This window comes from Genypterus blacodes, unplaced genomic scaffold (genome assembly GCF_046128005.1).
Source record: "Genypterus blacodes isolate CSIRO-AG114 ecotype Tasmania unplaced genomic scaffold, CSIRO-AGI_Gbla_v1 ptg000048l_1, whole genome shotgun sequence".
Taxonomy (NCBI): Eukaryota; Metazoa; Chordata; class Actinopteri; order Ophidiiformes; family Ophidiidae; genus Genypterus; species Genypterus blacodes.
This window is the reverse complement of record NW_027466861.1, coordinates 260,001-283,291: the sequence shown is the minus strand read 5'-3', so window position 1 is coordinate 283,291 and position 23,291 is coordinate 260,001. Positions and strand designations below refer to the sequence as shown.

At 47.1% G+C, this 23,291-nt stretch overlaps 1 protein-coding gene across 5 annotated transcripts in view; it reads right to left on the bottom strand.

Annotated features, from left to right (window-relative positions):
- Window positions 1-81: 81 nt before the first annotated feature.
- fam49al (family with sequence similarity 49 member A, like) overlaps window positions 82-23,291 on the bottom strand; it is a 24,592-nt gene continuing 1,382 nt past the window's right edge. The window contains exons 2-12 of one of the 5 annotated variants that reach the window (XM_076149826.1): window positions 14,672-14,763; window positions 9,998-10,077; window positions 5,320-5,441; window positions 4,447-4,552; window positions 2,875-3,011; window positions 2,663-2,740; window positions 2,138-2,254; window positions 1,769-1,848; window positions 1,287-1,413; window positions 859-929; window positions 82-305 (exon numbers count right to left, since the gene is read on the bottom strand). In XM_076149826.1, coding sequence (XP_076005941.1) covers window positions 242-305; window positions 859-929; window positions 1,287-1,413; window positions 1,769-1,848; window positions 2,138-2,254; window positions 2,663-2,740; window positions 2,875-3,011; window positions 4,447-4,552; window positions 5,320-5,441; window positions 9,998-10,067 — 972 coding nt within the window. In that variant the 5' untranslated portion in view covers window positions 10,068-10,077; window positions 14,672-14,763 and the 3' untranslated portion in view covers window positions 82-241. Of the gene's footprint in view, window positions 306-858; window positions 930-1,286; window positions 1,414-1,768; window positions 1,849-2,137; window positions 2,255-2,662; window positions 2,741-2,874; window positions 3,012-4,446; window positions 4,553-5,319; window positions 5,442-8,909; window positions 8,990-9,997; window positions 10,078-12,246; window positions 12,565-14,671; window positions 14,764-23,291 lie in introns of those variants that run through there. The other 4 variants (XM_076149824.1, XM_076149827.1, XM_076149823.1 and 1 more) reach the window with 4 other exon arrangements.

The window sequence follows — 23,291 nt, the reverse complement described above, 5'->3', positions numbered from 1 at the left end:
CTTCTTTTAATATATATCTATAGTTTCTTTTCTGGCTTTTTTTCTCTTTTCTTACTTTACAAAATGAGAGACAGAATGATGAACAGCTGACAATATATATAATTATTTTCCTCTTCTTGTTATCGCCCGGTTTATCTTCTAACCTGGGGATGGTTTTGCTTCTTTATTGGTTGTAAACAAACAGGTTTTCAGCCAGTTTCAGGCGTTTGTTTCCTCCTCTTCCTCCCTCGTCTCCTCTTCCTCACTGCAGGAGGGCCCTGATTTGTTTGGAGGTGCTGTCATCGTTTAGATGTCGTGTCGTGTACCTGAGGGAGAACACCAGGAGGTTAAGAGAGGTCGGCTGAGGTCACAAAAGCCCTGACGCGGCGTTATCCTATCTCACGTCATGCCACGTAGCGTCCAGCAGGGGGCAGAATCCTCCAACTGGACTTCTGTTTGTTTTCTCAACACTGAAATCCTTTTAGTTATTTATCCTTCTTGTATCATAAATAATGGCACCTCCAGTAAAATTAGAAAAGTAAAGTTCAAATTCATTTAGCTAATACTGAACGGTGAGTAAAAGTAATTATTTGTGATAAAATAAATAATCCACTATAGTATAAATTCTCCCTAAACATACTCAAGTACCACAATGAAGTATTTTCTACTTTGTTTCTTTACACCACTGATCATAAAAGAAATAAATGATTGTTTTTAGTTTGACTGCAAGGGTTTCTGGGAAATGCAAGGCGAGGAAGGACACACTGAAAGCTGATATCTCAGAAACATTCGGGGGGGGATCCTCCAAAATGAGCAGCTGTGAGGTCAGTGGCCTTCAAAGGATGCAACCCTCACACACACACACAAACACACACACACCTCAGCGCATTCAGAAGCCCCTCCACACTGTTGGACGGTTGCTCTTTCAGCACCTTGATGCAGCCCTTCATCTGCAGGCACAGAGACAAAACAGAGCGTTAGAGAAGGTCAGCAACCTCAGATCCACCTCAACTCCTGCTGCTGTCAGCATGTCGTAGCCAAACATTGACACAGCAAAACACACACGCACACACACATTTATTAACCAACAGCATCGACCAGGCAACGACTATCAACCTGGATCCACTGAGGGACTTGAGGCTGCAGGTTTGCGTAATAGAACAGAACAGAAACCATAAGATAAAAGCATATCAGGCATGTTTGTGTGGAAACTGGCCATGTGAGAATCGATTCTGATCGATCGCTTTATTGATTATCACTGACCTGCTGCATCAGAGGCTAAGCTTATGTCCAATTCTGGCACTTACATCAATTTTGGAGGTCTTGGCGAAAGCTCCGACAGGGTGAACATGGTCGTAGAGGATGATGACGCCCACCATCACCCTCATGCAGAACAGCATGGTGTCTGTGTTGGTGAACCGACAGCGGTACTCCCTGAGACACAGAAGGAAGGAGGCAGAGATGAGGACAGGAACGAGGGTAGCGAGCCTGTACAGCGGCGACACATGATTAATTCTCATCGCTTTGTAATGGCTTTTGCAAATTCTTAATGTCTTCTTTCATCCTGTGAAACGGCCAAAACCATTCACTAAAGCCTTTTAATTTGACATGAAGGGCAGAAGTCTGAGCTTCATTCTCTCTATTATCTCTGTTAGTGTCACAATCGTAAGAAAGACACTTTTCTCTTCACTCCTAAAGGGATTTTTCATTAGAATTTAGGCGTTTGACCTTTCGCAGAGAAGGGAAATGAGGGATAAACAGGGAGGGATGAAGACGAGGAGCTACTCACGGAGTCTCCAGCATGACGCGGCACACACAGGCCATGGTGCTCAGGCAGTCTGTGGTGTCCTCGATGGGCAAGGTCTTATTCTGAGGAGAGGAGCAATACAAGCCTTCATCACCTCCATCATAACATTCACAAACACACAGGTTTAGTTGTCAGTCATCAACATCCTTTTCTGACACTAGGTGGAGACAAAGCAGATGTACTTAAAAAGTAGCTTTATAGTTTGTATCTTAAAGGGTTTTGTCTTTTGTACTGAAGTGTTTGAACATTCCTGCTTTGCCTGACTGTTTCTCTCCTGGATCTTCACCCCGGCTCTCGTCACTGTTACCACCTGTGGGTACAGTCAGCTTAAGAGAAGAGCAGTGAAAATACCTCTGAGACAAACTTGGTGGTGGCGTTACTCAGAGTCTTCAGCATGGGCGTGGCCTCGGCGTAGAACAGGGACATCCTATTGGCCATCTCGTTGTTGACCTCGTTCTCAGCCTCCAGCTGCGTGACAATACAATTACAAATCATCAATTGCAGTAACGGTGTCATCCAGTTGTTGTTGATGGGAAAGCATGAACATTGAAGCCAATTAGGGCTCTAATTTGTGAGACTCGAAGCGCAAATGAAATATCGATTGTACATGCGGCCGTGTTGTTGGAGGGAAATGAACACCTCTGCCTCCGTCATGACCGATTAAAGTGAGAAAGTGAAGCGACGCTCCTCTGGGTGATCGCTCACGTTTGCACTCAATACTCTAAACTAAACTAAATTACTGGAGCTGTGCTGCGATTAAGGCAAATACGCCGTTAAGACGCACAAGTGTGAGGAGAGTTAGTGTTATCTCATACTTAGGTCTGTTACTCTGCTTTTAATTGCATTTAATCAGCCTGTGTGCTCATTGTCTCTCACCTGCTGATTGTTCAGCCTGTTCCTGCTGATGGTCCTCCTGTAGTAGCTGAAGTCATTCTGAATGGCTGGATTTGTCATCTGCAGGGAGAGAAGAAAGAGAAACAAAGGTGATTAATTAAGAAAGCTAATTAAGCGAATATTGACTTTGCAATTCAGTAAAGGTCAGAGTCTGAGAGCAACAAAGATGAAGATCCTCCTCTTCCTCCTTTCACCTTTAGTTCATCGAAGCTGAGTGTGAAGTGGAGAATCTCTGCAAACTGTTTGGCCAGAGCCTGCTCTCTCTCCAGGTGCTGCATGGGCGCATACGGCGGGCTCGTCAGCGCCTCCAGCAGGCTGCGCAGGGCATTCTCTGCATACATACAAACACACACCGTTACTTTGGTTTGTTTCACCCTGCGAACGAATCCCAAAAACCTCAAATAGCTCACAGACCAAAGCACTCGACCGGCCCCTACTGTACTTGTGTGTCACGCTGGTCTGTGGACAAAGTAGCTTAACCTAAAATGGAGCTAGAAGTAGGTAGAAGTCACACGTCTCATCACTCCCGTCACACTGCAGACTCACAGCTCCTCCTGGGCAGCAACACTGACATTTTGGATACAACATTATTGATGTGTTTACTGACCTATTGCAGCTTGTACCTTATTACTGTGCTCTGCGTGACAGATTGACTACTCAAATCTGAGGTTTAAAGCTTCATCAGATCGGCCCTCAGGTTCAGTCATCGGCCTTTGTGTCTTCTATGAGCACAGAGTTCAGTTTGTTTCAGCTGATTAGGCTTTTACTAGCAGGGCCCTCATGCTTTGTTGCCTTGATCGAGGGCGTGAGGCAGGAGTGTTATACGTACACCTCATACACAGGAGATGAGCTCCTCCTATCAAATCAGCCTTTTCTACAACGCAGCATGACCACAAATACAAACTGTACATTTAAAAGACACACCGAACAGACACACACGCGGTCTGCCAAGCCTGCACAATGCGGCGGCGCCTCGGAAACAAATCCAGACGCCGAACCTGCACGGCCGAGATGAAGCAGCGATGCCTCAGCAGCTGCAGAGTCTCCTGAGGACCAGCCCTTCCTCCGCATTAAAAATGCATCAGGCCCTTCTATAAATATAGCGCCAAAGTGTTTCATCTAAAGGGCTTGGGCAGAATCCCCCCCACTGTCATAGAGCTACAGCTACCGGAGTGTTTGCTCCCCATCCAGGCACTGATTCCTGAGGGTATACTGACAGATTGGAGAGACAAACCCTGGAGCTGTTTGTTTAGCGGCTATTTACATAAGAACGCTCTACTGCTTGTTATTCGAGTCCACCGTGATCAACTACATCTCGGATTGTCTTTCTTCGGTATGTGTTTCTCTGTATTCCAGTGTGGGAAGGAGAGGACATGATGTTCTAGTTTGCAGTCTCTCCTAGACACTGATATATGGAGCTGTGCTGTGATTTGATCCCGTTCTCTCAGGTAATGTCTAAGAGCAGCGTTGTACATTAGCACTGATACTAAGTCATTAATTATTAGTAAGCCTTCACGCTAAGGTTAGCTCCATGAAACTGAAGTATTATTGGAAAGGCAGCAGCACTCTATATTCCTCTGCCTGTACGCCTCTCTCCGTCTCTTTCTGTACTGCCGTTTCCGTAGCAACGGCTGCCAGGCTGCTGGGTCAGATGCTGGATGCTGCAGAGATAGCCGAGAAGACGGCGTGGAGCGCGTGAGTACACTGTGTGCGTGTGTGTGTGTGCGTGTGTGCGTGTCTGTGTTTGTGTGTGCACGCCTTCTCACCCAGTCGGAGGGAGAACTCATAGAAGCGCTTGAGCTTGGCCACCAGAGGGCAGACTGCGTTCCAGGCCTTCTCCTGAAGAGCCAGGTCTCCTGGGTTCTGGATGGCCTGCAGGTGGACAAAGAGAGGCGTGAAGATACACAGACGTTAACATCAGTTTAATGCCCCTCCCCCTCTATCTACTCTACCTTAAGACACATTACACTTTGGTTAAACATTTAGGGTGTAATCCTTAACGTTTGTGTTAACATTCTCTAGAAAACATTGCAACTTTTGCATGATGAAGCGTCTCAAAGGCTACTCCTCATCAACAGACCACAAACCACAACGTTTTTCTCAGGTAAACCAATATAAAAAGTCACTGACTGAATGGACAAAAACTGTGGCTGCAGGAGTTCTGCCCCAGGACAAGGAAGTAAAAGAGAAACTGAATCACTCAGCAGCATCAACAACAAACATAAGCTTCTTCTTCACCCGGTGGAGTGAAGAAACCTTCTCACTTTGACGTGTTGATTGCAACAAGCTGATGAAGCGAGTGGAGGAAAGGATTCAGCACCGTTTGTTAACATGCAGGGCGATGCCAACAGCTGAGCGAGCCGCAGCCATCGCTCGTGCTGCAGCGGTAACCATGGCGACAGCTTGTGTCGGTGGGAAAAGCTGAACTGTAACAACTTGCATTCTTACTGAAGATATTTATGAGAACTAAACTATATCACGGCTGCGCGAGACAGCTTAAACATATTGCACCGTGAGATGTGTGTGTCTTTGCCTATGTTTAGCACGCTGCGGCCTAAACTGTATGTCAAGGTTTCAGCACGCCAGCCCTTGTGATTCACACGCAAGTGTTACTCCACAGCTTTGATTGACGTGCTCACTTCTCGTATCTCCTGGCCCGCGCCGTTGTAGGACTGCAGCTCGGCGAGGATCCCGTGAGCCTCCTCCAGCACGGCGCTGACCTGGTTCCACACCGCCGTCTCTGCCTCCGTAGGCTGGGCATCTGCGAGGGGGGGAGGTGGAGGGAGGAGGGAAAGAGGAAGAGAGAGAAGGAGTGGGATGTGAAAGTGTGTGGTGTGGATAAAGGGACAGAGCGCAGAGAGGGGAAGAGGTTAGTGGAGATGGGAGGAGGAGGACTGAAAGTGTGTCTGGTGTCAGGCTGGAATCAGGGTCCTCACGACTGGAAATGACAGCGTTTCACTCAAGTTAATTGATCCAAACCACATCTGGCCAGTAAACTGCATATCAGAGGGGCGCGACAGTGAAGCCACGCCCTGTCACACAGCTGGGGGCGGGGTTGAGTCACCTGATCAGAGCTATTGAGCGAAGATGACTTTGATTGTGGTTTTAGATGAAGAGAATCTAACTGATGCATCTATTCTACATTTTGACGGCTTCACAGTCTTTAAAGTGGAGCTAAGGCATGTTTGAGTCGTGAACTGTAATCGCCACTCAAACGTTCACTCAGCAGAGATTTCTTCAGGCCGTAATCATCCCATCTGAGTGATTTAAACGTCTTATCCATCTATGTTTCACTTTCTATCGTAGCTCTGTTTCAGTCTATTTAAAGATACGCAAGTCGAACATTTAAATGATTGATATGAACAGGAAAACACTGGACGATTGAGGGGACTTCCAGGTTTCCCGCACATGATTTGTTCTTTTCATACTTTTTTCTCATTTGTGGTGAAGTACATGGAGTGCTGAGGGAAGTGTCCTCACAGTGTAAACACAGCTTTCTGTTGTGCTGCAGGGCTCCTCCCTTTCACACCTCTGCTTTGTTTGCTCGTGTGGCCTCTGCTTTGTTTGCTCGTGTGGCGAACTGAAAATTTACGCATTAGAGGGACTATTTAGAACTCGTCCTCTTGAGTCACAGTTGCGTTCCCGTCCCTGCATATGTCTTCCAGCTATCTGTCTCCACGTGTGACTCAGGTAGAATGTGAGTGGGTGTGGAGCACCGCTGATTATTTTTGCTCCCTAAAGCGTCGCCTCCCTGAAGAGAAACAGTAATCATGGAGTATTGGCTCTGCAACAAAAGCTGCTGTAAGAAGTGCAGAGCAGACGCTTTTATGTACAGGGCTTCCTATGTACAATGGGACATGTGTATGATGGCTCCGGACACAGATTCAGCTTGTAACTCCAATGGAAATAGGCTCACATGTGAAATCCTCAGTGCTGAAGCTCAGCTGAACAATGCATGTTTGAGTTTTAAGAGGAAAATGTGAGAGAATTTCTTGTAGATTTCCTTGTTGATGTGGGATTCTTCAGCTCAAAGCATGAAAACTGAAAGAAATCGTGAAAAATGTAATGAAAGTCCACAATTATTCCGCTGCTAGGGGTCGCTGACAGCGTCCAGGTCCAAATCATTCTGTCTCAAGTTTTGTGTATTTTCATAATTTAAGCAGTAAAAGTAATTTACCATTGATAATTGTTGACTTTTACATGTAATTTCTTCCTTTGAGGTGTTAGCCGAGGAAGTCTAATTTGACTTCTTACTTGCCTCAGCATCAAACCCTATGGAACAATGAGAATCCAAGTTTCTTTTGACTGGCAGGTGTGGCCCCGCCTCCTCTCACTGCCTCTAACGAGCTCACGAACAGAAGCACCTGGGGCGTGATTGACAGCCAGGCCCTTAAGTGGAGCTTTGGTGCAAAAAATATCAGATATTTTTCTTAAACGTCATAACAGCGTCTCTGCGTCTGTCAGAACAGCACTCTGACACTTTGATTTAACAGAAATGGATTATTGATGGATTAAATGGGGTTTCTTGATTGGCTCAGGAGGATGGACTCCATGTTGGTGAGTTATTTCTTTTTGTCTAACTGTTGGAACTGTTTCCCTCCACGGTGCTTGTTGAAATGTTGGTTGCTGTATCTTGAGCTTATTTGGTGTCCATGGCTCCTCTTCCTCTGACTCAGACACGGTTTAGATCAGATTTACTGTCGCACTACGAACGTCACTGAGTGAATGTTTAGTGTTTTGTTAAAGAGGGATCATTGTTTGTCAGCCAATCAGATGTGTCAGAGGTCACGTCTATGCTGACACACAACCGCATACACCTAGTTGATACTTACTGCATAGGGACACAAGTTTCTTATTTTCCTGCATTATTCCATCCCTTGTATCTGAACTGCAGCTGAACATAAAGTAAACAATTTGAATTTCACAAGCTGAGATTGTTGTATGAGATTTGAGCAGAGTCCAGCTGTGTGACAGAGGTGACCACACTACGTTCACATTCCAAACTGAATCGTCCCAATCCGGGTTTTCTTTCCTCCTTGAGACGCAGATTTTTACAGGTCAGATTTGTGTGTGACAGTAGATCTGTGTTCATACTGGTGTCACATTACATCTCATCTCACTGGGGTTACAAACTGGAGTTGGGCATTAAAGTCTGGAATGTGAACGTCTTTGGGTTGAGAAGGAGAGCTGGCAGATGCTGCTCGGTGGATGAGACGAGTGATGAGAGGAGTCGGCTCCTTTTTTTGTTTTGTTTTTTTTTGCAGTAAAGTGAATCAGGGGCCTAATAAATGAAGGAGTAGTTGAGCAGATTTGACGGCCATGGTCTCCTGAGCTCTCATGCTCGTATCGCGGCCCACAGTCAGTTTAAGAGCAGGAAAAGCAGCTGTTAAGGGGAAAGTGGTTAAGAAAAGACAAACAGTTTATCCCCCATTTTAACAATTACTCGGTGTGGACTTTTCTTCTATGAAGGAACTCTTAAGAGTCACTGGTGCTGTGACAAGGCCTCCATCCCTCTGCTGGGGTCCATTTTGTGTCCTTTTAGCAGGTCTTTGGTCAATGCAGCTTAACTCCTGATGCCTTATTTTGTTTATGGTATATAATCCATGTCCAGTCAGATTATACATGTCAATTGTGTGTGTTTGTCCATAAGAGTCCATTCAAAGGTCCACAGGATTATCTCCAGGATCAAATGAATTGTTAAGATGGGAGAAGTTTGCCTTTGGAAACAACAATAGGAGGAAGAGAAAAGGTTTCCCAACTCCTCACACTCTCCAGCAGCCACACGCACACATTGGTCAAACACGGCTCACACTACAGGGATGGAGGGGAGGAGGAGGTTGGAGGGATGACGACAGACTCTGTGTGAGCCGTCCTCATCCTCAAGCAGCAGAGACCCACAGTGGACTGGCATTCACATACACCACCCCCCACCTTATGTTTATCTAGTTTAAGAGTGAACTGAAACCGTTGCTGTTGCACAACGGTCTGGTTCTAATTAGACGTGTGAACAACACCCGTTTAACAAAAAAAAGAAGCAGAGTGACTTTTAAATGCCAGTCCCCCGAGCAGGAAACAAGAGGAAGAGGAGAGCGAGGGAAGAGCCTCGGAGGGTAAAATGAGGGTGAGGAGATGACACAATGCTGGAATGAACAGGGGGGGGTGAAGGGGTCAAGCAAAAGGCAACGAAGAGAAAGGGATAACTGAAAAAATAACAAGCGGATGGTCTCACGTTCAAAGTCAAGGAAAACTATCGGGCCATGCTCAAGTTCGGCACAAGCCAGCACTTTCAGGACGTTTCCCATGAGCCCCCTGGAACACAGAGAGGGACAGTGTGGGTGATGGTGAGGGCGAGGCGGGTGAGGGGCTGTGTGTGTGTGTTTGTGTGTGTGTGTGTGTGTGTCAGGGTGGGGGGGGGACTGGATGAGTGGGGAGGGGGGGCTGTTGGGATGATACAGTGCAAGTGGAAGTATGGCAACATGGACGCAGACCTTCTTTAGTCCCACTCATGGAAACAGGAAGTCAACAAAAGCTCAAGATTGTGATATTAAGATCATCCAATCAGATTGCGTCTCACGCATCTTCTTTTATTGTGTAAAATACTCTTCATTTAATCTTATCAGATGTTGATTTGCCTTCATATTCAGTCCATTCATGACACATAAAGTAAATCAGACCGATTAAGTTATTTTCCTCAGTCCTGATATTTAGTTTGCTTATTTATTTATGTATACAATGTATATTTTGTTTTCTTATAAACTAGAGACTGACAGGTACAAAAGCTTTTAAAGCCAATAAGTCTGTTTTCCCTTTTCTATAAACAGTAAATTCAGAAAATAATTCAGTAAAAATCCCTTAAATTAGCTATTTTCATTATTGTAATAGAAATAAAATCATTAAACTAGATAGATATATGCTTAGCAAATGAATTTGCGCTATTATCAAATCCAATGGTTTGTTTATTTATGTGATCATCACAACAACATCTAATACATTACAAATATGTGAATGACCTGCGTATCCTAAGTGATCAATACCTTACTGGTTGTTACAGCAGTTGTAAGACTGCACAAATGAATTCTAACTTCAGACACTTTAATTCCATCAGTTTGAAATATAATTAATCCGGTCGATGTGATGCTGATGAACACAAACCTTAAAATGTGTGTGTGAGTGGGACTAGAGAACGTCTGACAGCAACAAACCACGCCAACAACCCGGCCCGAGCAACCCCGCGTCACCTGCACCTTCAAGCACACACACACACACGTACGTGGGCACGCACGCACGCACAACCGCACACACACAGCGCTCACTTACTTTCAAAGTCCAGGAAAAAATGTGGACAGTTCTCTAAATCCTTGCCAAGGACCTTAATGAGGTTCCCCATGGCTGGCAACCTGGACGGGGAGGAAACAACAAAATACATACATTGTGCACAACCTGGCAACCCGGGTGAAAATACACATCATGCATGTGCTTCCTCTATCATCCCTCCCTCATCCCTCTTTCCTCCCTCTAGTCCGACATTCCAAACATCAGCCTGTAGTTTGGTGTCCAGAATCAAGCTCAGGCTGGATTTGATTACTGGGGGGGTTGTAAATCCAGTCCTGAATCACTTAGCTCGCTCACTGGGACCCACTGGAGCCCAGCGCTGGTTCTAATCCACTTCCATTACTGTAGTAAACTAATAAGGCCGTGCTTTGTCCCGCGCTCTCCCCTCTGACGCTCTTCATGTACTGCAGACCGTAGATACTTTATGACTCCAGCTCTTTATGCTTCAGACCCAAAGGCCACAGCGCATCCGTGCTGCCTGAAATCGACGAGTCGAGCTTGATGAGGTCACAGAGCAGTAGCGGGATACACACTGTTGTCTGTTTGTGTGTTTGTACTGCAACCAGGCCAGATTGTACTGCAGGTATTTAACCCTCTGTAGTCTGAAGTTATTTTATTTTACGTTTCATTGTATTTGAAGTGCAGAGGAATCAATAAGGTCTTTTGCCCAGGTTTTGTGGATGGAATGAAAATTGTATCCTCATTTTGTCCCTTTCTTAATTTGGCCTCATAAATGCATCGAGGCGTCGACTCACACGTGGCGTTGGTGGAGAAACGATTTCATTGAGTTGTTATCGTAATGTATGAAAGGTTTTAATGTGCGTGTAAACCTCCTGAAGGTTTCTGCTTCCAGTAAAAACATGTCTGGTCACGCAAACATGAAAACTAAAACCAAAACCAACAGAACAGGAAACGGCTCGCGCCTCCTTCCTCTCTTCCCCGCCGCCATCACCGACACACTGGGACGGCAAACAGCTGCCAGGTTTCGCTTCCTCCGCTGTGGCCTTTACTGTTTGTGTGCCATGTTAGCACACACGCCGCCCGCCACCCCCCCCTGCCGCCAGAGCGATTTATGGTCAGCATTAGCATGTTTACGAGACGCCACCGCCCGGCAAAAAGCTCCCGTCCTTTCACTGTTACTCAGCAAGAACGCCGTGTTGCAATGCAGCACGGAAGAGAAGAAGAAGAAGAAGAAGAAGAGGGAGAGGAGGCAGAGCTACACTTTACTGATGAACGCTCTATCTACTGTACTTCCATCTATAAAAGAGAGAGACGCATGCTGACTCACTGCTGTAACCCACAAGCGCCCATCCAATGGGTGTAAAATACACACACACACTGTCTCCTCTCGATGTAACACCACCTGGTCGGAGACGCAGGCCGCAGTGATGCCACAAAGAACTCAATGTCCTCCGCCTGACAAGGTGGCGGCGAAGGCAAAGTCGTGCTGATCCTTAGATTGGACTCGCACATAAAGAGATGACAGCTTTCTGACTCGAGATTAGGTGTTTGCGTGTGTGTGTGTGACTGCTTCTAACACACACACACACACACACCCACACACGTACGCACAGTCTGGAACAGCATGTAGTCCATCCCGAGAGCAGCACACTGCTGACGGTTGCCAGGATACCGTTGGCCTGGTAATATGGTCTGCTCCTCTCAGCAGAGGATGTTGGAAACAGCATCCAGCGCGCGCGCACACACACACACACACACAGCAATGATCTCATGCAACGATCCTTTCCACCAGGATGCAAATGATCAAGTTTTAACCCTGTGAAGTCACAGATGTGGATAACAGCTTTATTTTTAGCCTCTTAGCCATTTTAACGTCTGACTGTAAAATCAAGCCAACACAGCAGAAATGGTTGCTACATCTGAATTTTGAGTCAAAGAATGTGTTGCATCTGGAAAACGCGTAAATGTTTACATAGGTTCTGATTGTTGTCCAGTAAAACCGAAGAGTGCAAAGGCATTCTGTGCTAGAATTAAGCAAACATCACATGATGCTTCGCCATGTCGCCTCTGCCAACGAGCGTACAAGACCTTGAAAAAAGTGACGTTTGTAAACTTTGCAGAAAAGTGGATCTGGTGGCGTTCCAGTCGTCCTCTCCTGCCTCGTGGAGGATTCGCTACCAACGACGGAAAGCCAAAGACTCCACAGAGTTAAAACCAGGAGACCTGCCAGTTTTCCCGCCTTTTCCCGCCTTTCCTTCCTCCCACATTCTTACCCTGATCTCCCTTCTTCTTTGTCCTCTCCTCCTCCCTCGCTCTCTTCCCTCGCTCCTCGTCTTCCTCCAACCCTTCGCCACGTCTCTGCTCTGTAAGTCTCAGGTCAGACCGGCTCGCGAGCGCAAACTGTAGTCCCAGGGTGCCACCGGTTGCCACCCTCTCCCTTCTCTGGGCGACGACTGACGACAAAGATCCGCTCTCTTTCTCTGTCTCCCGCTCTCTCTCTCCTGCTCACACTTCCTCTTTCTGAGTCGTCCATTTAAAGGCCTGTGGGTTTCTCCGTTTCCTTTAATAGTGTCACATCAGCAGCTACTCGGCTTGTATCAGACTCTCCTGTAGATTCAGGCTGTTTGGATCCGATTGATTTTCTTTCTTTCTTTCGTTCGTTCGTTCGTTCGTTTGTTCGTTCGTTCGATTGAGTTTTCATGAGAATTCTCACCACTTTCAATTAGCGGACATTCTGGTGTCTAATGTGCAGCATAAACATTAATTCCTGCTGCTTTTATACGTCATGAGTCAGGAGGAAGACGTCGTCCTCCCTCGTGATAAAGGTTAGAAGAGACGTAAGAGCGCAGACGGAGGGATGCGAACATGTCAGGGGCTGCTACATGCAGTGGAATGAAGGGACTTTAGTAGCCGACATATAAATGAGATTATGAAAGGCTGACGCATGAACACAGCTCATGTTGTTCGGTCTTGTGTCTCAGACTATTGACCTTAGCCAGGCTACATGTGGCTAATGATCTGCTAACGTAGCAAGTAGCAAGCAAGTTATAGTTTCGCAGTTTTTAGGTTGAGATCCGGATACTTGAGAATGAACCCTGCTTACATAGATGATAAACCCTGTTTACAAAGTAGTTTGACCGCATGAAGGTGTTGCCTTGATTGGCTGAGGTATGAACCGTAATGTGAGTGACTTCCTCAAACGTCGCTGCCGCCTACTCTCCATCTCTCTGCTCCTCTGCTCCTCTCCACCTCTGCTCCTTTCCGTCTCTCTGCCTCACTTCTTTCTGCATTAAGCAGAAGCGTCCTCAGCCCTCTGGCGTCTCCTCGGGCCTCGTCGCGTCACGGCCCGTCTCCGTCACGGTGCTCATCGGTCTCACCGTTGGCCCCCGAGCGCAAACAAATCTAAGTGCCACAATGGAAATCGAAGCCGGGCTGTGCCAACACACAGACACACACACATGCGTGCGGAGCTGTGCGTCCACATAAAGCAGCACGTAAAAACCCGACTACCACAAAACAGGAAGTCGATCTATTTTGGCTCATCTAATAATCATCTTATATAAGCAGGATATTATTAGCCTCCTAATATGATCGGTCTGCATGAGCTATTCAATCTATTTGTGAGCTGGAGCTCAAAGGAGACACGCAGGTTTTTAAATATCAATAAAGAAAGAAATTTTAAAGGTGCTTAAGTTTCATTACTTGCAGAAAGGATGTTAATAGAGTTTTATTGGGTTATTTATTCTATGCTACCTAATTTGTTTATTGTTTAACCCTTTGGCAGATATTACCAAAATACTGGACAACATAATTCCATCACCGGCTATATGTTTTTATGTGCATTAAGACAGTAAATTAGGTTGTGGCCTCTGGTTGCAGTTTCTTATCCAGACAAACACAATCTTTGCAGTCGGTGAGCGTGAAAGTGGAGCAAAGTGCTTCTCTTACACAACCAGGGCCCTCACAGCTCACAGCCCTCATCTGTAGTCCAACAGGAGCCACCAGATGGAGGGCCGCCCTCAGCCTGAATGAGGACGCGGCCCGGCTCCCACGCGGCCTCGGGAGAGAAACCAGGTGGAGGCTCAAGGCCAAGCAGCGGCCCCTTGTAGACCCCGAAGAGAGGCTGGACTGTTCTTACTGAGCAATGCCCTCCCCCACCCCCTCGCCTGGCTTCATCACCAGGGCCCACCACACCACAGCCGCGGCAACAGCTCGCTCTCGGACTTCTCCCTTCGCTTGCACCGCTATAAATTTGCAAAGCGTATCGAGGAAAGTTCCTTCCTCCAGCTGTGATCGTTCCACTCCACGCTGCTTTAAAGAGGTACTCAGATTGATGATGATGATGTTCTGGATATTTACGTCCAAACTAGGCCACTAATCAGGTGCACAGGCCTTTGAATGTGTGGAAAAACCCTCAAACAGCTGCTCCACATTAACTTTGTAGGTGATATGACATCTTCCCCCGTTTTCCTGTGACATTTTACCCTGAAACGCTGTAGATCTCTATCACCTAAAACATCTGTTCATTGCTCGTGCTATGTTGTGGAGGCAGGGCTCCATTCAAAGGCCCACAGACCGAGTGAGTGAGCTCCAAGTGTCTCTAACTAAATGACCTTAAAGTCGCCTCAGTATCTCTTAAAATTGTCCCTCCCTCAATGCGTCTCCCGTCTTTCTGACTCTTGTTTTGCGTTTTCCTACCTTCGCTTCGTGTTTATCCCTCTGGAACACTTCACTGCATCAACCAGGGCCTGTCAGCTCCACACACAGGTTACAGCATCAGCACCCACCACCTGGCGCACACACACAGAGAGAGGGAGAGAGAGGGAGAGAGAGAGACATTAACATGAATCTCAACATCACACACAGTGCTGATTGTGTGATTCAAGATGCGCAGAGTCGGCAAAGGCAAAGAAAGACGACAATAAACGGAGAGACGTCCTCAAAGGTCAGGAGGACGTGAGAGAGTAAACATAGAGAGACGGTGTGAGACAGCGATTCCCAGTGTGGATTCATACTTTGGCCCAGCAGACGCCAAAATGGGTCGCAAGCGGATGTTGTTCTGCCCGAGGACTTGGTTCTGCTGGCATCCATCTACGTTTTAGCCCCGTTTGTTGAAAAGCACATTCATGGTCTTCCGGTGTAACGATGAACACGAGCGCCGCTGCTGTTGCATCATCGAATCTTATCAAGAGAGAGTGCAGATAGGAGAGAGGCGGGGGGCCCTTTGAAGAGGCGTTGCCAGGGAAACCAAACCTCCGATTCTCATGGCAACACGTTGTGGGATGAGGCTCAGTGTTACTAATCAGATGGATGGACGGATTGATAGATGGATGTTCTCTGTTTAATCTCCAGAGTGAGTGTGGACACCTCAACTACCGTCCACTCTATAGAATTACACGTCTGCTCTCCTCCTGCAGCAGCTCTGTTTTGACTAGGTTCGCTTCAAGCTGATTGACTGATTATCGATGTCTGCTGTCAGCGAAAGGGCAAAGGTCGAGCGTCACAAACCACACTGACACAAAAACCAGGACGTTCACATTTGTGGACTAAGTGATGAGGCGGACCGCTGTGTTACACATAAACCTGATCTGGATTCCGTGGCGGGGTTCCGGAATGTTGTGATTTTTAGGACATTGCTTTGAAGCTAGATAACATCTGTGTGTGTGTGTGTGTGTGTGTGTGTGTGTGTGTGTGTGTGTGTGTGTGTGTGTGTGTGTGTGTGTGTGTGTGTGTGAGACGCCACAATAAAAGCATCTAACTGAATTTGTAAGTTCATGTGGAGGAGCTTCCTGGTCTGTTATTTTCCAACACCAAACGCGTCACGATGCGGATTATTACATTTCTGACGTCACTGGAGTGTCACTCTCTTGTGTCAGCAACTCCTCGCTCGTGCAAGTTCTTTCATTTCGAGCTGTTTTAGCGTTCTGCAGCTTCCTGTTGTCGTGGCTATTTGGCAGCAGCTTTCTAGTTTGACCCCAGCTGCATCCATCAGAGCCGCCACGACTCATTCTGATGCATTACAGTTTTCAATCCTGCTAATGAAGCTGAGTGTTTGAGTTTGAGCTGCGCCGCCACCCGTCATCATCTCGTTGTGATGTCGTGATGTTTGATGGAAGATTCGGTTGTGACCAGTACACTCACAGACACACACATCGAGGGCGTCACAGCTTCCATTTAATGTAACGTGAACTCGACCGAACCAAAGGAAAACGATACAATGGAACAGAAGTTCGAACTCTTGTGTGAACTCTCTCTCTCCATCTCTCTCTCCCTCTCTCTCCCTGTTCCAGTGTTCATTCTAAGCCTCTTTTTCTCCACACACTCACTCACTCACTCACTCACTCACTCACTCACTCACTCCTCCATTCACTCATCCTCCCGCCCCTCTGGCCACGTCCTCTCTTCGAGTGTCTTTTATGTCCTCCCTCCGTCTTGTCTTCGTCTTTGTTCTGAGCTCTGGGTGCAGGAGGCTGTTGTGAGCGGAGGGAAAGAAAAGGGGGGTTGCGAAAGGGATGAAGCGTAGGATAAACTCAGAGGGAGAGGAAGATGTGCGGCGACAGAGAGCCAGTGTCCGGACTAAATGGGAGGTGGCGGTGTCAGGCCCAGCTAGACCATCACTAGATTGACCGCCGATGGAATGCCACAACCAATTAGCCTCATGCACGCACACACACACGCCCACACACACACACCCACCCTTATATATACTGTACGTGCCTTGCCTTCTCTTCCGGAAGCAGCATGGAGGGGGGGAGGGCGCCTGAGCGTGAGAGCAAAAGATGGAGTGGCGGACAGGAGATGGAGGGAGGCAGCTCACCCCTCCCCCCTTCTCCCGCCTTCCATCACACACGTACACATGCACACACAACACACACTAGCTGAGCCCAGAGGCAGCGCTGCCTGGTGTGGGCTGTCAGCGTGCACACACGCACACACACACACGGGCTGCTAAAGCTCTTGTTATCTTTATTTGCATGGTGGGATGCCAATTACCTGCTATCAGAGGGAGTGTTATAGCTTTTTAAAGGTCTACAATCGACCCCCCCCACAAGCATGCACGCACAGATACACGCACATGCACATACACACACACACACACATACACTCACACACACACCTCCCTGGCCTTCCCTGACCCCCTGCTGTGTGTAAACAAAGACAGCGGGTGATGTATATGTTTGCCCAGACAGCCAGTCTTTGTCTCTGATAGACTAGCGTACACACTGTCTATATGGGTCAGGGCAGTATGTGTGTGTTAATATATGCGCGCGTGTGTGTGTGCCTGTGTGTGTGCCTGTGTGTGTGCCTGTGTGTGTGTGTGTGTGTGTGTGTGTGTGTGTGTGTGTGTTAAAATGACAAAGAGAGAGACGGCGTCTATACGTGTCTATAAAATAGCTCATAAAGGCAGTTAACTCCCCGCCGTCTCGTTGTGCCGTCATCTTCCTCTCTCCTTCAACTCCCCTTCACACTCTGTCCATTCACTACCTGTCTGTCTGTCCTCTGTCCTGCCTGTTTGTGGGCCTGTACGAATGTCTCCCACTGTCTCCTCCTTTAAAGTAATCAGGGTTAGGGTTAGGGTTAGATCTTAATCTAAATCTCAAACGCCTCCTCTTCTTTCTCTCTTGCCTCATCCCTCACTCCCTTCATCTCTCTCCCTATGTCTCTCTGCCGCTTCCCCCGGTCCCAGTACATGACCATGGAGGACGAATAACATGTGACCTCTGACCCCTGTGTGACCTAGAATCTATATTCAGACCTGTGCGTTGAGGTCGTCCATCCTCTGCAGAGTGGGAAGAGCCGGCGTGTCCTTGGTGGAGGGGATGCTCCATCGCACTGTGCTGCAGTGTGTGTGTGTGTGTGTGTGTGTCACATGGCAGGGGATACAGTGTTACACTCGTCCATGGCCAACTGGGAGGGGGGAGGAGGGGGATCGCACCGGCTCGGAAGTGTAGGGAATTGGCTGCGATGTCAGGGTGTGTTGGGTGTGAGCTGACGCAGGAACAGACGAGGAAGGAGATTCTGGAATGTGATGAGGAAGAGATGGAAAAAATGGGAGTCGCTCTGCTCATCGCCCCCTGGTGTGAAATTTAGAGAAATTGCCTCTTTCTGGCTTATTCCCATGAGCGAGTATGTGTGTATGTGTGTGTGTGCTGAGTGAGAGGACGTGGCCGTGCACTGTCACAAGCTAACAACTCTCACTGACCAAACACACGCATCCACTTGTGTTTACAGCAGGACTGGCACTCGTACACACACATACGCACATCCACGCTCCACCTGATGAAGATGAGATTTAGTTTTGACTTTTGCTGACCCCGAGCGTTGCGTTTTTCTGTGTGACTGTGCGGAGACGAGATAACTTACACACTCATCTGAATAATGAATGTAACATGGAAAGTGTAGCAGTATTTGCGGTGCTGGACAGCGACTCCACCCCACAGCAGCCACACTGTTAATGTGAAGGACAAACGTGAGCAGGGACATCGGTGCCACAGACGCAGAGACAAATGTTGTATGTGTGTGTGTCTTATTCCACCCTGACTGCAGCACTGTCACACTTCCTGTCTCTCTGGCCCGCTGCCCCTCTGCAGCCTCCTCAGGCCTAAAGTGGCTTCACTTCCGCTGTGTGAGCTCTGAGTTGGGGGATATTGATTTCTAGCAGAGGGCGAGCATGTGGGTTATTCATCGCCGATAGTGGAGAGGCATCGATTTGATTGACCGTTGACAAACCGTGAGATCTGCAGGATAAAAGAGGAAGTAGAATCAGGATTTGTTTTGACCACTTTCTGTCTGACTGGGTGTATTTCCACGCACCAGGACACTGGATGTAATACGAAATCAAAGCTATGATGATCTATGAAATTAAATGTCAGACAACTATCAAGTCCCTCCCACTTTATTTGTTCTACTGACCCCAAAATATGTGGTTGTAACATTCTACATCCTTTACGTGGATCCACCCTCACCACCCTGAACCCTCCGCTGCTGTGCCCCATTAACTGGATCAACTCTGCTCTGATGGAGTAATCCATGATTCCTGACACCCGGCTGGAAACCACAAGGTTTATCAGTTAGCAGAGGGATTAGACCTTAAATCCACAAATCGTCCCGGCTCGGCCTGCAAAATGTAGCAACTCAGATCTGACCGCCACTTAAAACAAAAGCAACATCAACAACAAGCGTGAAAGCTCCTAAAGTGACAGATGCTTGAAGGACAGATGTTGCTGATGAACAGATAGGCTGGCAAGTCAATGAGATTAAGAGCGCTTGGCTCAGAAAATGGCTCGGAAAGTGAAACTCATTGTTTATCCAATCTGTAGGGCCACACTGACCAACAGGAATGATGTCTTGTTTCGTGTGTGTGTGTGTGTGTGTGTGTGTGTGTGTGTGTGTGTGTGTGTGTAAGTGTGTGTGTGTGTGTGTGTGTGTGTGTGTGTGTGTGTGTGTGTGTGTGTGTGTTGGCAAGATAACTGAAAGGCATATTGATGGATTTGAGTGGACAGGTGGGATGCGACCCATTTTTGTCAATTTTGAGCCATAGACAACCATTCACACTGCCTGTCCTGTGTTAACACAAGGTTTACCACTAGATGGTAGCAGAGACTAAACACAGTGCAGTCATGAAACCAAAACACTCGCTACCATTGGATCTGGATCAGTAGAATCTGGACTGGTGGTCATAAAGTCTTCAGATATGAGCTCTATGTATCCAGGCATAGCTGAGTGTCTAGCAGGGCCACAAATATACATCTACCGCCATCATCTAGCTGAGATGACGCTTATACAGGACAAGCAGTTGAAATGGATCTTCAGCAGCTACAGACCTCCATCCAGAGTCCACATTACTGAATTATCTATGTCCATTAATAGCTCCTAAACTAATTAAAGATGGAGAAGTCAAATCAGTCGGGCGCCAACATGCGGGACGGTCGAGGAAGCTTAGAGTGAAACCAGCACAAAATCAGTGCAAGATTATGAAAGAATAGCAAGATAGAAATTCCCACAGACACCTTTTGAAAGAACGTTCCACAGGGCAAAGCGTTCACAGCTTTCATTTAGCTGCAGTACCTCCTGTTTGCACCGTTTCATCTCCTCAGCATCAAAGTGTTTGCTGGGTAATCCTGCCCTCTGTTCTCTTTTAATGAGGAAACCATCATACGAAAGTATTGAAACAAAACACCTTTTAACCAGAGCCGCTTGTCAGTCATGGGTTCTATTCACAGACTGAGGTTGTGATGAAGGCTGGAGATCGTTACACATCTTTACACCTGATGGCTCCTGGTTTTTGTCTATACAGTAAATGAGGCAACATGTGGAGTAACTCACATGCAGGTTTGGAATTTGACAAACCCCGAATATTGGAATTTTGATTCCAATATTCGCTCACAATTGCGTAACTCAGGTTTGAAAAGAAATGACGTCATGCGTCAGCTGGCACCACGGCATCAGATTTGTCACCACAAAATGTTACCTTAAGGCGTTTTGTGCTTTTATGGCAATTTCTGGGCAGATCTGACTCTCATCTGTGACGTTGTGACGTTTCTAGCAGCCCGGTCCAGAATAGAGCCGACCTGTTTACCGCTCTCCTCTTGTGGCTGAGAGCATTCATCACCCATTTTGTTCTGTTTATAGCCATCGTTTGTATTTTAGAGAGCTGTATTCGTTCAGTCTCGTGTGGCAAAATCACAGAAATAGTTTCTAAAAAAGACTCTAAAATGTCGGACGAGGAGATAAATGTGAAACCGTGTAACGTTCTTGACCGATCAGATGATAGTACGCCTTACTGTTGTTACTAAGTGAACCTACACAGTCTCATACCGGGTAGGTTGTTTCATGTCAGATGCTCATCATCATCATTCACTTCTTTCAACCACTGACTGCAGCTGCTTCAGCTTTGACACGCCGATCTTTGTTGTGCTTATCTCTGCCTGCACGGTGCAGTAATTAACCCATTTTCCCAGTTTTAGCGATGACCTCGTTTCCTGCCTGGTTAAGCATGCAATATCACTGAATACATGAAACTCCCAATTGCAAACATAGTCTAAACACAGCTCTGCCTCCCATGGTAGCAGTGTCATTAGTGGGGTTTCCATGGACCTACTGTACGTTTTGCACCATTTTACAGATACGGATTGAAAAATGTGTAATGGAAACGAGCAAATTCTGGAAAACTCAAATATCAAGATGTCTCGTTTTCCAGACAGATATTAGGATATTAGGATATGTATATGATTATTTTGCCCCCAGAGCTCCTACAGTAGATCATGGAAGACGTGCTTCATGTTGAGAAACACAAACTCGTTAGCCTCATTTAATAGGCTAAGAGACACAGGTGAAAATGGTCATGATGATGCGTTCAGGCGCATGTACATTGTGTTTCCAAGGCTATAAACACTGATACCATTACCTCACTTTACCCTTCCTCTCCAGCCTCCTCTCCTTTCACCTTTCCTAACCCTCACACACCCCCGTCCTCTGCTCCCAATCCCCCAACATGTGTTAACCGACGCATATCAGCCTGAAGGTTGCACACCGCTGTAGCGTGCGCCGCACGTCACCACGGGAAACGTTCTGTAGCCATGAAGGTGTGAACTGTGTGTAATTAGAGTGATTAAACGATCACTGTACACCGCTGAGGAGAAATGATGGGAATATATGAGCTGGTATAGCAAGGAAGTGCAGGGATTATCAGGGGCAAATGTAAAGACACCCCAACCCTTCGTCCTGTCTCTTGCCTCGTCAACCTGCTAACCCGGACACGTGCTAAGGCGACATGCTGCACCTCATACAGACAGCGGAAATGGGACATACAGGGCACTAATCCTCTGCAAGACAGCAGGACGGAACGGTTGTGCCATGACACCAGCACATGCCATCAACACCATTTTGCAGTGAGCATTAGTGCTGGACGGAAGAAGAGGAGGAGGAGGAGGAAGTTACAGAAGGACGGGAGGGCAGGAAAGGAGAGAAACGTCGAGAGCCGGGATGTAGATTCACATAGGAGCCTGGAGAGTGAGGGGACGCAGAGATGCTGAGAGACAGGCAGAGGAGTGAGAGATTAAGTGAGAGAGAGAGAGAGAGGGAAATGCAGACGAGCATGTTTCTATGGGCGCTCGGGAAAGATTTGGGTGAGGGAATCTTGCATCATCGCATCAGGCCAATGAAAAGGCTCCATTAGAATGTTCAAAGGGAGTGTCCTAGCAACAGAGGAGTAAATACCACAGCAGCCATCCTTCCATCCTAGGCAGGAAAAACACACTCCTTTTAATGCACAACTCAGCTGTGCACTCAGTGCGCACATACACACGTTAATGTTTATTCATACGTGTAAAATAGGCCATGGTCTGCATGTGTGGATACATTCCTGCGTTTGTGAGGACGCGTGGAGGAAGGACAGCCTGTTTTAAAACCAAGATGGCACTCGCTGTGTAATAAACTGCACCTTTGTCCGAGACTAAAACACACACATTCACTGTTATTTACTGTGAAAAATAGTTAAATTATTGAAGTAAATGTGGTAGCTCTGAAAATGTCGACAAATGTGTGTACACATGCATAATGTGTACTTACCTAATGTCTAAGTGTTCACATACACTTCAGTAAATGTACTATTATGTACAGACGGTTAAATATGCACCTAATATATCATTTAATACACAATACAGACACATACATCATGTGTGTTAATTTTGTGACATGACATTCTGTCGTCATAACATGGCCTCATGTAGTAAGACATGTGTGTGTGTGTGTGTGTGTGTGTGTGTGTGTGTGTGTGTGTGTGTTGTATCATGGAGGTAAACGTGAATCATCAGTTAATCTATGCGTGTGGATTATAATCCAAATCAGAGGATTACAGGCTGGAGAGGGACCAGATCTTCAGATGACACACACCTGCTGTTTCTCTGTATACCCCATCCACACACACACACACACACACTGCCTCCATCTCCCTATCGCTGCTGCTTTCTTTCCCCCTTGCTCTCCATCCATCTCTCCATCCACCAAGTCGCTTGCTTGCTGTCTCTCTCTCCCTCTCTCTCTCTCTCTCTCTCTCCCGCTCTCGCGCTCTCTCCCCTCACACACAAAGAAGTGGTCAGACCTGCAGAATCACATGGTAGCACCCTTCCTGTCCAACCCCCTTCACGCCATAACCTCAAGTACACCCTCACTCCCGCCCCTCACTCCCAGAGTGTGGGAGTGGGAGAGATCTTTTCAGATTTGGGGGAAATGAAACGCTCCTGAAAAGGCTCGCTCGCCCCTCGTTCATTCATCACTCCATTCAGGTTTTTCCTCCCTTCCCCTCCCCTCCTCCCTC